The following is a 14,829-nucleotide window of genomic DNA, read 5'->3' on the forward strand; positions in this document are numbered from 1 at the left end:
ATCTTAAGGGGCATGATGGCCTGAGTAACAACATCACATTGAGAGTCATAAAAAAGGGGGGACAAAAACAAAGGCCTCCCAGGACCCGACTAGCCATTAAAAAATAAGGGCAAGTGAAATGGATACCCAGGAACCACCACAAGGACAAAGGGGGAGAAAAGGGAAGTGAGAGAAAAGAAGGCCACAGAAGGAAAGTAAAGAAAAGCAAGAAGAGAGAAAAAAAAGCCAGTTCGGGCAGAAACCCTGTAGCAATGGGGCCCATAACAGGACCGCCAAACAAAAGAAAAACCTAATCAATAAAGTATTCAAAGCAGGGAGCAATGGGGGTAGTGGCACGAACCACCATATCAGGCTGTGCTGCCTGACCAAGAACAAAATGGCCGAGGCTAAAAAAGTATAAAACACGAAGATAAAACCTGTGTCAAGAGGGGAAGAAAGGGAGAGGGAGGGAGAAGGAGGAAAAAAAAAGGGGGGGGGGGATCTATTGTACAGGTTTTCATAGTGACCGGATTGCATTTTTTATACAGCTATGTACAGGAGGATTATATATACATTATGAAGACTTGCTTTTTGTGACACAATTAACCCCTAGTGTAAATTCTATGTTGCATAGTGCACCCCTCGGGTAAGGTTCAAGCACATCTACTATACTGCACCCTTTTGTCAGAATTCTATATAGCACAAGGTATCTGATTTAACTTGATGGAATGTTACTAAGAGGACGAGGTCTGTGACTATGATGTGTGGAATTCAATATATAGGACTGTTATATGAATATAAAGTAAGGACATGTAAAGGTATGAGGATGCGCAGCTCAGAGGAGACTTCTATCACAAATGTATACGCTATGCCATGTTTAATGTATGTCCTTTAGAAACTAACAATCAAAAGGGCTCCTAAACTACGCACAGCTTGTAGTGGAGCTACAGATTCATTGCTGAAACTTGTAGTTCCACCACAAGTGTCCCACCTTTGTATAATAAAGTACACATATGAAGTTTCCATTAGACTTATGTAGCCTATATTATATCATTTTAATAAATATCTGTTTGAGGACAGGCACTCACCCAGTACCATGCAAATTTAACCTCTAGAGATAAACATCATAGTTAAGCAGGTTAATTTGTAAATAACTGTAGAGGATATAACCTGTAACTGTACAGGATAACTGTAAATAACTGTAGAGGATATAAACTGTAACTGTACAGGATAACTGTAAATAACTATACAGGATATAAACTCTAACTGTACAGGACAACTGTAAATAACTGTACAGGATATAAACTGTAACTGTACAGGACAACTGTATGTAACTGTACAGGATGTAAATAACTGTACAGGATATAAACTGTAACTGTACAGGATAACTGTATGTAACTGTACAGGATGTAAATAACTGTACAGGATATAAACTGTAACTGTACAGGACAACTGTAAATAACTGTACAGGATATAAACTGTAACTGTACAGGATAACTGTATGTAACTGTACAGGATGTAAATAACTGTACAGGATATAAACTAACTGTACAGGATAACTGTAAATAACTGTACAGGATATAAACTAACTGTACAGGATAAATGTAAATAACTGTAGAGGATATAAACTGTAACTGTACAGGACAACTGTAAATAACTACAGGATATAAACTAACTGTACAGGATAAATGTAAATAACTGTACAGGATATAAACTAACTGTACAGGATAACTGTAAATAACTGTACAGGATATAAACTGTAACTGTACAGGATAACTGTATGTAACTGTACAGGATATAAACTAACTGTAAATAACTGTACAGGATATAAACTAACTGTACAGGATAAATGTAAATAACTGTAGAGGATATAAACTGTAACTGTACAGGATAACTGTAAGTAACTGTACAGGACAACTAAGTAATGGTACAGGACAACTGTAAGTAACGGTACAGGATAACGGTAACTAACTGTACGACATAACTAAATAACGGTACAGGATAACTATAAATAACTGTACAGGATAATGATAAATAACTGTACATGATATAAACTAACTGTACAGGATAAATGTAAATAACTGTACAGGATATAAACTGTAACTGTACAGGACAACTAAGTAACGGTACAGGACAACTGTAAGTAACGGTACAGGATAACGGTAAATAACTGTACGGCATAACTGTAAATAACGGTACAGGATATAAACTCTAACTGTACAGGATAAATGTAAATAACTGTAGAGGATATAAACTCTAACTGTACAGGACAACTGTAAATAACGGCACAGGATAACTGTAAATAACTGTACAGTATAACGGTAAATAACTGTACGGCATAACTGTAAATAACGGTACAGGATAACTGTAAATAACGGTACAGGATAACGGTAAATAACGGTACAGGATAACTGTAAATAACTGTACAGGATATAAACTGTAACTGTACAGGATAACTGTATGTAACTGTACAGGATATAAACTAACTGTACAGGATATAAACTAACTGTACAGGATAACTGTAAATAACTGTACAGGATATAAAATAACTAACTGTACAGGATATAAACTAATTGTACAGGATAACTGTAAATAACTACAGGATATAAACTAACTGTACAGGATAAATGTAAATAACTGTAGAGGATATAAACTGTAACTGTACAGGATAACTGTAAATAACGGTACAGGATAACTGTAAATAACTGTACATGATATAAACTAACTGTACAGGATAACTGTACAGGATAAATGTAAATAACTGTACAGGATATAAACTAACTGTACAGGATAACTGTATGTAACTGTACAGGATATAAACTAACTGTACAGGATAAATGTAAATAACTAGAGGATATAAACTGTAACTGTACAGGATAACTAAGTAACTGTACAGGACAACTAAGTAACGGTACAGGACAACTGTAAGTAACGGTACAGGATAACGGTAAGTAACTGTACGACATAACTGTAAATAACGGTACAGGATAAATGTAAACTGTACAGGATAACTGTAAATAACTGTACAGGATATAAACTGTAACTGTACAGGATAACTGTATGTAACTGTACAGGATATAAACTAACTGTACAGGATAACTAAATAACTGTACAGGATATAAACTAACTGTACAGGATAACTGTATGTAACTGTACAGGATCTAAACTAACTGTACAGGATAACTGTAAATAACTGTACAGTATAACGGTAAATAACTGTACGGCATAACGGTAAATAACGGTACAGGATAACTGTAAATAACGGTACAGGATAACGGTAAATAACGGTACAGGATAACTGTAAATAACTGTACAGGATATAAACTGTAACTGTACAGGATAACTGTATGTAACTGTACAGGATATAAACTAACTGTACAGGATATAAACTAACTGTACAGGATAACTAAATAACTGTACAGGATATAAAATAACTAACTGTACAGGATATAAACTAATTGTACAGGATAACTGTAAATAACTACAGGATATAAACTAACTGTACAGGATAAATGTAAATAACTGTAGAGGATATAAACTGTAACTGTACAGGATAACTGTAAATAACGGTACAGGATAACTGTAAATAACTGTACAGGATATAAACTGTAACTGTACAGGATAACTGTATGTAACTGTACAGGATATAAACTAACTGTACAGGATATAAACTAACTGTACAGGATAACTAAATAACTGTACAGGATATAAAATAACTAACTGTACAGGATATAAACTAATTGTACAGGATAACTGTAAATAACTACAGGATATAAACTAACTGTACAGGATAAATGTAAATAACTGTAGAGGATATAAACTGTAACTGTACAGGATAACTGTAAATAACGGTACAGGATAACTGTAAATAACTGTACAGGATATAAACTGTAACTGTACAGGATAACTGTATGTAACTGTACAGGATATAAACTAACTGTACAGGATAACTGTAAATAACTGTACAGGATATAAACTAACTGTACAGGATAAAAGTTTATATCCTGTACAGTTATTTACAAACTGTACAGGATAACTGTATGTAACTGTACAGGATATAAACTAACTGTACAGGATAACTGTAAATAACTGTACAGGATATAAACTAACTGTACAGGATAACTGTATGTAACTGTACAGGATCTAAACTAACTGTACAGGATAACTGTAAATAACTGTACAGTATAACGGTAAATAACTGTACGGCATAACTGTAAATAACGGTACAGGATAACTGTAAATAACGGTACAGGATAACGGTAAATAACGGTACAGGATAACTGTAAATAACTGTACAGGATATAAACTGTAACTGTACAGGATAACTATGTAACTGTACAGGATATAAACTAACTGTACAGGATAACTGTAAATAACTGTACAGGATATAAAATAACTAACTGTACAGGATATAAACTAATTGTACAGGATAACTGTAAATAACTACAGGATATAAACTAACTGTACAGGATAAATGTAAATAACTGTAGAGGATATAAACTGTAACTGTACAGGATAACTGTAAATAACGGTACAGGATAACTGTAAATAACTGTACAGGATATAAACTGTAACTGTACAGGATAACTGTATGTAACTGTACAGGATATAAACTAACTGTACAGGATAACTGTAAATAACTGTACAGGATATAAACTAACTGTACAGGATAAAAGTTTATATCCTGTACAGTTATTTACAAACTGTACAGGATATAAACTAACTGTACAGGATAACTGTAAATAACTACAGGATATAAACTGTAACTGTACAGGATAACTAAGTAACTGTACAGGACAACTGTAAGTAACGGTACAGGATAACGGTAAGTAACTGTAAATAACGGTACAGGATAAATGTAAACTGTACAGGATAACTGTAAATAACTGTACAGGATATAAACTAACTGTACAGGATAAATGTAAATAACTACAGGATATAAACTGTAACTGTACAGGATAACTAAGTAACTGTACAGGACAACTGTAAGTAACGGTACAGGATAACGGTAAGTAACTGTAAATAACGGTACAGGATAAATGTAAACTGTACAGGATAACTGTAAATAACTGTACAGGATATAAACTAACTGTACAGGATAAATGTAAATAACTACAGGATATAAACTGTAACTGTACAGGATAACTGTATGTAACTGTACAGGATATAAACTAACTGTACAGGATAACTGTAAATAATTGTACAGGATATAAACTAACTGTACAGGATAAATGTAAATAACTGTAGAGGATATAAACTAACTACAGGACAACTAAGTAACGGTACAGGACAACTGTAAGTAACGGTACAGGATAACGGTAAGTAACTGTACGACATAACTGTAAACGGTACAGTATAACTGTAAACTGTACAGGATAATGCTAAATAACTACAGGATATAAACTAACTGTACAGGATATAAACTGTAACTGTACAGGATAACTAAGTAACGGTACAGGACAACTAAGTAACGGTACAGGACAACTGTAAGTAACTGTACAGGATAATGGTAAATAACTGTACGGCATAACTGTAAATAACGGTACAGGATAACTGTAAATAACGGTACAGGATATAAACTCTAACTGTACAGGATAAATGTAAATAACTGTAGAGGATATAAACTCTAACTGTACAGGACAACTGTAAATAACGGCACAGGATAACGGTTAATAACTGTACAGCATAACGGTAAATAACTGTACGGCATAACTGTAAATAACGGTACAGGATAACTGTAAATAACGGTACAGGATAACGGTGCAGGATAACTGTAAATAACTATAAAGGATAACTGTAAATAACTGTACAGGATATCTGTAAGTGTACAGGATAACGGTAAATAACTATAAAGGATAACGGTAAATAACTGTACAGGATAACTAAGTGTACAGCATAACGGTAAATAACTGTACAGCATAATGGTAAATAACTGTACAGGATAACTAAGTGTACAAGATAACGGTAAATAACGCTACAAGATAACTAACTGTACAGGATAATGGTAAATAACTGTACAGGATAATGGTAAATAGCTGTACAGGATAACTATAAGCAGTATGTTCCAAGTAAACCTTTAGTAGAACAATGCTATAAATTATATCACCATTACCCCCTTCTCTGCTGGTCTGTGCTCAGCGTGTTCCCCTCTTCTCTCCTGTATGAAGCATTTCACTACTAATACTTAAGCTGGGTACACAGTGGAGCGCTGTGTACTCAGACGATATGGTGTCCAACAGGCAGATATATTGCATCTGCAGTACACATCAGAACGATGTAATGAAGGAAGTAATGATCCCTGGTTCCGTCTTTATTACACTGTACGGTGCATGTTGCTGGCCGCGCGGAAAATATTGCTAACGTCCGCAGGAGCACACAGATTGGGTGTACACAAGGAAAGGACCAGCAGATACGTTGTTCCGATTTGGCCGGAAACTACATATTGGGCAGATATCTCGCCAGTGTGTACCCAGCTTTAGTCAGAGAGGTGATCTGTGTTTTGATAACTTAAAAGCAAAGAAAATAATAATATTTTTTTTTTAAATTTAAAAAAAGTTTAACATGCAAGCAAAAGCAAGTCACCAACAGGGTAGTTAATTTATTGATGCAAGTCAGTGACTTTGGATGTGTGACAAATATTCACAGCACTATAGCAACATGCACTGTCTAACTTCTGTATTATAATTTTTTATATTAACCAAAACTATTAGGACATCCAAGTCAAGGCAGTACTGTTAACTTATCCTCCTCTGTAGTGTATACCAATAATAAATGTGATACTTATAGTCCATTAACACCGTTCCATTGTACTTTATCAGGAAAATCCCTCCAGCATCGGGCAGTTCATCCATGCATGCTCCGCATCGGACCAGCACGAATTCAGCGCCTGTATTACAGCGTATGAACAACACTGGTTTCCTCTCGCCCAGCACAGTTACCTCTCCCCCCGCCCCCGTGACCTCTCCCTGTACATCTGTGGACAAAGTCCTTTCACAAGGAACTATACAAAGCGCTCACACTGCAACAGACCCCGCCAGTAGTATGCAATCCAGACAAGTGTCTTCTTCACCATCCACACCGTCAGTGCTTTCCTCATCGCCTAGCCCAGTCTCCAGCAAACCTCAAAAGTTAAAATCCAACAAGGCTGTGAAACCTAAGGAATCCACCGTCAGCAGCACGAACTGCAGTAGCAACAGCAGCGGCTCAGGAAAGAAACGGAAAAATAACTCCCCACCCCAGCTGCTACCGCACCCCCCTTCTCATTCCACTGAGTCCTTTAGGAAAAACTGTGTGGTGAACTCTGGCACGTACCACTCTCCCGGCACAACCTTGTCCCACGGAAGCCCGCACGGTGTCGGCCTCAATTTTGTGAACAATCGATCTGTGAGTCTTAAACACGACCAATCAGGGAGGGGTCCTCCAATGGGAAACCCAGCGGAATCCATAAAGCGGATGAGCGTAGTGATGAACAGCAGTGACTCCACGCTTTCGCTCGGGCCGTTCGTTCACCAAGGCGGTGACCAAGCTGTGAACTCGCACAACACCTTTTCCCATTCTCACGTTTCCCTGGACAAGTTTGCAGGAAAAAAGAGAAAGTCCGCAGCCGGCCCCAGCAGCGTAACCAATAACAGCAAAGCCAGTAAGGTTGCCAAACTGCCGCCAGTAAACAACATTCACTCGAAACACAGTGGTGGAATTTCAGGAACGCCGACGTTGACCAATAATTCACTTCGTCATCAGGTAACAAATATCTGGGGGGTTTTTAATTATGTTTTTTCTATAGAAGTGATTAATTGTATATTTTTTTAAGCGTTTTTTTTTTTCCTCCCCAAAGTACAATTGGTAAGACCAGGACGTGACACTTTAATTATAGATGAGGAGCTAAATAATATTTTTGCTGCACAGGCAGGTGGGATGCGTTCGGCATTCCAAAGGTCGGGATACTGACGGTCATGTGACCACTTGGGAGACCGGCGCCGGAATGCTAAAGGTGAGTATCTGGGTTAGGGTTGGGTACTAGGGGGGTGGTTGGCAATAGCCGCCAACCCCCGAGGGTAAGTCCTAGCTACCCCAACCCCCCCCACAGATTAGCCCAAGCTGCCAACCCACAAGTGTTAGGGTGGGTGGCAGGAGAGGGGTAAAATTCTTGCCCCTTTCCGGTGTTGGGATTCTCATTGTCGGGATGCTGCAGTCAGTCATGTGACCGCCGGCATCCTGACTACCTGTATTTCATCCTGAACCCAGGCAAATGTATACAGTAAATTGGTTAAGTGTTTGCTGCATTCTACTGTACACTTCCTGCGTACGTCTTTCCTAGTTTGCCCTGTATTGTCCAGTGGTATGTCATGGTGCATTTACTGTACCATTCATCTGTCATGTTATCTTGTTACTGTGTATTTACCCTGTAGGGCGCTGCGGATACTTTGTGGCGCTTTAAAAATAGAGGAGTCTAAAAATAATACAGCACATGCTACCCAAATTGGGTTTAAAAAACAAAACAAAGAAACACTAAAGCTCAAATATATGTAAGGGTGGCGTCACACTGACACACCACCACTAAAAAACGCCAGCGTTCCTTGCAGTCAAACTACTGACACATGAAGTAGAGTGGGAATGATCATTTCATCCAAGAGGTGCAATTACACTCCGAAAACGTATGCAGCATCTCCGAAGCTGGACTGCTTCCCCATCCACCATGTCCGCATTGATTGAGCAATTTGAACGCTACCGTTTCCCCTAGTTGGGTAAACAGTTCCCAATGTAGAAAACTATATCATATGCGCTTAAACACTTGATGGATATAAACAATGTTCCAAACCGGTTTATTTCCAAATGTCCCAAAGTTCGTGGTTGCAGTCTTAATGGATTTTCTCAAAAAGTTGCTACATGTTGAAAGAAAACAAAACCAAGAACTCCAATGTGTAGTAGTTCCTTTAAACCATGTGAGGAGTGATGTAAAGGGACTATGGGATATAGAGTATCCTCTCCTCTGTGTCTTTATATGGTTTTATGGGACCACCCGGAAACGTGTCCTGATCATAAACACAGGATGCTCACTTTTTTGCTTCAAAATACGTAGATGAACTCGTATAAAGGTATCTTTCGAATTCTTAATAAACACCCACTCCTCTGGATTTCTAGCTTTCTAGGTTATTCTCTAAAGGATGGTACATGTGAAAGGAAAGAAAAGGGACTCCGATGTGTAGTGGTTCTCTTGAACCGTATAGCGAAGGTATAAGGGGTATATAGATTATAGTGTACCCCTTTTCCTCTGTGTCTTTATACGATATTATGGGAACACCCGAAATGTGTAATGAATCACAAGTACAGGATGCTCACTTTTTTGCTTACATCAAACATAGGCAGGTGAACACATATAAAAGTATCTTTCGAGCTCATGTGAGGCACAAAATATCTTGAATTTCCTGACATAACACGCTTACACGTATGCTTACTTGAAGTGTGCAGAGTATATTCACATAGCGGTTTCTTTCGGTCACATCCGTAGTATATCTCCACCAAAAAAAAATATGCAGCGCCCCCTTTCTATGCTTTTTTAACAGAAAAAAATATAAATGTGTAGAATTCACAAGGGCTCTGCACTCACTATATTAACTAATAATAATAGTGGAGTATTAATTCATGTATTGATCAATGCATTTAATCCTGCAGCCCCCTACAAGGGACCACACTATACTGCAGAGCCTTGGTGATTTCTGTTTAAACAATGTGGTCACTTTGATTAGTGCTTTTTACAGTGTCCTCTTACAGTACATCTTTCTTTTTCATCCACTAGGGGTCACTGGAGTACTCTTGGGATATGGACGGCCTCTATAGGAACAGGGCACTGAATATTTAAATTTAGAACACTCCACCCCTCCATATCCCAGAGTACCTCAGTGTTTTTTCTGTGCTCAAGTAGCAACAAGGTCTGTGGCTTAGTCCACAATTATTTTGAATTTTTTTTATTTTTTTAAGTTAATATTTTTTATTTTTCATACACATCCCTTTTCCAAAAGGCAGGGTCAGGGATAGTGCAAGCTGCTACAAGCAGCTTTGGCGTGTTGGTCCTCAATAAATGAGCACCCTCACAGCCATACAGACATCCTGCAGACGGGCTGGCCGGCGCTTACAGAGAAGCCCCGTCGGAGCCTCATCACAGGAGTCCAGGTATGTTGATCGGGGCGGTCAGCTCACGCTGCCGCCCCGCTGTGTGGGGACAATGTTTTCTTTCATAGATAGCCGCTGGCGCATGGCCGCTTGCATCCCTATACAGCCCGCCCGCCGCCGCTGCTCCGGCCGCCGCCGCTGATCCGAGCGCTTCAGGACGCGCTCCCCGCTGTCTGTTTCCAGCGTGTCCCGCTACCCGGCTCCCGCTGGCGGCCCCACACTAACGCTGCCCGCCCCGCATACTGCCTCCGCAACGGAGCATACAGGGGGGGGGGGGGGGCATTACAGGCTGCAAGCAGAGGGTACCATCAGCGGCACGAGGGGGGACAAACAGCAGCAGCAGTATGCTAGGCTGCAGGGATGATTTACACAGGATTTGTATACAGGGTTATATATCAGTTTAAAGACTTGTAACCTGTACTGTGACTATAATTTTAAGCATGGCAGCCATTTTAACCATGCTTCCTGTGTCTTCCTGCTGTGATTCCAGAACCTTCCAGTACTACATCTCTACTACACCGGAGGCGCAGGGGTGTTAGTGGGAATTTGGGATCACATTTCATAGTACTGGCCATGTGTACTGCACTTGGCCAGATATATATATATATATATATATATATATATATATAGAGAGAGACACACCTTAGTACTATTTCTCTATCGTCCTAAGTGGATGCTGGGGTTCCTGAAAGGACCATGGGGAATAGCGGCTCCGCAGGAGACAGGGCACAAAAAAGTAAAGCTTTTACCAGATCAGGTGGTGTGCACTGGCTCCTCCCCCTATGACCCTCCTCCAGACTCCAGTTAGATTTTGTGCCCGAACGAGAAGGGTGCAATCTAGGTGGCTCTCCTAAAGAGCTGCTTAGAGAAAGTTTAGCTTAGGTTTTTTACTTTACAGTGAGTCCTGCTGGCAACAGGATCACTGCAACGAGGGACTTAGGGGAGAAGTAGTGAACTCACCTGCGTGCAGAGTGGATTTGCTGCTTGGCTACTGGACACTAGCTCCAGAGGGACGATCACAGGTACAGCCTGGATGGTCACCGGAGCCGCGCCGCCGGCCCCCTTGCAGACGCTGAAGAGAGAAGAGGTCCAAAATCGGCGGCTGAAGACTCCTGAGTCTTCATAAAGGTAGCGCACAGCACTGCAGCTGTGCGCCATTTTCCTCTCAGCACACTTCACACAACAGTCACTGAGGGTGCAGAGCGCTGGGGGGGGCGCTCTGAGAGGCAAATAAAAACCTTATTAGAGGCAAAAAATACCTCACATATAGCCCACAGAGGCTATATGGAGATATTTAACCCCTGCCTAACTTCAAAAATAGCGGGAGACGAGCCCGCCGAAAAAGGGGCGGGGCCTATCTCCTCAGCACACAGCGCCATTTTCTCTCACAGAAAAGCTGGAGAGAAGGCTCCCAGGCTCTCCCCTGCACTGCACTACAGAAACAGGGTTAAAACAGAGAGGGGGGGCACTGATTTTGGCGATATTGTATATATATAAAAGATGCTATAAGGGAGAAACACTTATATAAGGTTGTCCCTATATAATTATAGCGTTTTTGGTGTGTGCTGGCAGACTCTCCCTCTGTCTCCCCAAAGGGCTAGTGGGTCCTGTCCTCTGTCAGAGCATTCCCGGTGTGTGTGCTGTGTGTCGGTACGTGTGTGTCGACATGTATGAGGACGATGTTGGTGAGGAGGCGGAGAAATTGCCTGTAATGGTGATGTCACTCTCTAGGGAGTCGACACCGGAATGGATGGCTTATTTAGAGAATTACGTGAGAATGTCAACACGCTGCAAGGTCGGTTGACGACATGAGACGGCCGACAATCTATTAGGACCGGTCCAGGCGTCTCAGAAACACCGTCAGGGGTTTTTAAAAAAAAAAAAAAACGCCCATTTACCTCAGTCGGTCGACACAGACACAGACACGGACACTGAATACAGTGGCGACGGTGAATAAACAAACGTATTTCTCATTAGGGCCACACGTTAAGGGCAATGAAGGAGGTGTTACGTGTTTCTGATACTACAAGTACCACAAGAAAGGGTATTATGTGGGAGTGAAAAAACTACCTGTAGTTTTTCCTGAATCAGATAAAATAAAATGAAGTGTGTGATGATGCGTAGGGTTACCCCGATAGCAAATATTGGCGTTATACCCTTTCCCGCCAGAAATTAGGGTACGTTGGGAAACACCCCTTAGGGTGATAAGGCGCTCACACGCTTATCAAGTGGCGTTACCGTCTCCAGATACGGCCGCCCTCAAGGAGCCAGCTGATAGGAAGCTGGAAAAATATCCTAAAAAGTATATACACACATACGGTGGTTATACTGCGACCAGCGATCGCCATCAGCCTGGAGATGCAGTGCTGGGTTGGCTTGGTCGGATTCCCTGACTGAAAATATTTTATTCATGTACAGCATTTAATAGGATGCATTCTATATATATGTATGTGAGATGCACAGAGGGATATTTGCTCTCTGGCATCAAGATAAGTGCGTTGTCCATATCTCCCAGAAGATGTCAGGGACACGACAGTGGTCAGGTGATACAGATCCCATACGGCAGATGGAAGTATTGCTGTATAAAGGGAAGGAGTTATTTGGGGGTCGGTCCATCGGACCTGGGGACCACAGCAACAGCTGGGAAATCCAACCTTTTTTACCCCAAGTTACATCTCAGCTAAAAAAGACACCGTCTTTTCAGCCTCAATCTTTCCTTTCCCATGAGGGCATGCAGGCAAAAGGCCAGTCATATCTGCCCAGACATAGAGGTAAGGGAAGTAGACTGCAGCAGGCAGCCCTTTCCCAGGAAAAGAAGCCCTCCACCGCGTCTGCCAAGTCCTCAGCATGACGCTGGGGCCGTGCAAGCGGACTCAAGGTGGGGGGGTAGTCTCAAGAGTCTCAGGGCGCAGTGGGATCACTCGCAAGTTGACCCCTAGATCGTACGAGTATTATCCCAGGGGTAAAGATTGGAGAGTCGAGACATCTTCTCCTCGCAGGTTCCTGAAGTCTGCTTTACCAACGGCTCCCTCCGACAGGGAGGCAGCATTGGAAACAATTCACAAGCTGTATATCCAGCAGGTGATAATCAAAGTACCCATCCTACGACAAGGAAAAGGGTATTATTTTTCCACACTATATTGTGGTACTGAAGCCAGACGGCTTGGTGACACATAGTCTAAATCTAAAATGTTTTGAACACTTACATAAAAGGTTCAAATCGAGATAAAGTCACTCAGAGCAGTGATAGCGAACCGGAAAAAAGGGGACTATATGGTGTCCCTGGACATCAAGGATTACCTCCATGTCCAAATTTTGTCCTTCTCATCAAGGGTACCTCTGGTTCGTGGTACAGAACTGTCAATATCAGTTTCAGACGATGCCGTTTGAATTATCCACGGCACCCCGGGCCTTTTTACCAAGGTAATGGCCGAAAAGATGTTTCTTCAAAGAAAAAAGGCATCTAAATTATCCCTTACTTGCACGACCTAAAAAGGGCAAGTTCCAGAGAACAGTTGGAGGTCGGAAGAGCACTATCTAAAGTAGTTCTTCGACGGCACGACTGGATTCTAATTATTCCAAGAATCGCAGCTGTTTTCCGACGATACGTCTGCTGTTCCTAGGGATGATTCTGGACACGGTTCAGAAAAAGGTTTTTCTTCCCGAGGAAAAAGCCAAGGAGTTATCCGACCTGTCAGGAACCTCCTAAAACCAGGAAAGGTGTCTGTACATCAATGCACAAGAGTCCTGGGAAAAATGGTGGCTTTTTACGAAGCAATTCCATTCGGCAGATTCCATGCAAGAATTTTCCAAAGGGATCTGTTGGACAAATGGTCAGGGTCGCATCCTCAGATGCACCTGCGAATAACCCTGTCGCCAAGGACAAGGGTATATCTTCTGTGGTGGTTGCAAAAGGCTCATCTATTGGAGGGCCGCAGATTCGGCATACAGGATTTGATCCTGGTGACCACGGACGCCAGCCTGAGAGGTTGGGGAGCAGTCACACAAGGAAGAAACTTCCAGGGGGTATGGACGAACCTGGAAAAGTCTCTTCACATAAACATTCTGGTACTAAGAGCAATCTAAAATGCTCTAAGCCAGGCGGAACCACTCCTGCAAGGAAAACCGGTGTTGATTCAGTCGGACAACATCACGGCGGTCGCCCATGTAAACAGACAGGGCGGCACAAGAAGCAGGAGTGCAATGGCAGAAGCTACCAAGATTCTTCGCTGGGCGGAGAATCACGTAATAGCACTGTCAGCAGTGTTCTTCCCGGGCGTGGACAACTGGGAAGCAGACTTCCTCAGCAGACACGATATTCACCCGGGAGAGGGGGGTCTTCATCCAGAAGTCTTCCACATGCTAGTAAACTGTTGGGAAAGACCAATGGTAGACATGATGGCGTCTCGCCTCAACAAGAAACTGGACAAGTATTGCGCCAGGTCAAGAGATCCACAGGCAATAGCTGTGGACGCACTGGTAACACCTTGGGTGTACAAATCAGTATATGTGTTTCCTCCTCTGCCTCTCATACCAAAGGTATTGAAGATTATACGGTGAGGAGGAGTAAGAACAATACTAGTGGCTCCGGATTGGCCAAGAAGGACTTGGTACCCGGAACTTCAAGAGTTGGTCACGGACGACCCGTGCCCTCTACTTCTGAGAAGGGACCTGCTACAA

At 41.5% G+C, this 14,829-nt stretch overlaps 1 protein-coding gene across 4 annotated transcripts in view; it reads left to right on the plus strand.

Annotated features, from left to right (window-relative positions):
* Positions 1–14,829, plus strand: part of ATXN7 (ataxin 7) — a 320,951-nt gene that overhangs the window by 288,150 nt on the left and 17,972 nt on the right. For all 4 annotated transcript variants that reach the window (XM_063940909.1, XM_063940908.1, XM_063940911.1 and 1 more), the window contains one exon: positions 6,798–7,719. In XM_063940909.1, the coding sequence (XP_063796979.1) occupies positions 6,798–7,719 (922 nt within the window). The remainder of the gene's footprint in view (positions 1–6,797; positions 7,720–14,829) is intronic.

Source organism: Pseudophryne corroboree, chromosome 9 (assembly GCF_028390025.1).
Source record: "Pseudophryne corroboree isolate aPseCor3 chromosome 9, aPseCor3.hap2, whole genome shotgun sequence".
Lineage (NCBI taxonomy): Eukaryota > Metazoa > Chordata > Amphibia > Anura > Myobatrachidae > Pseudophryne > Pseudophryne corroboree.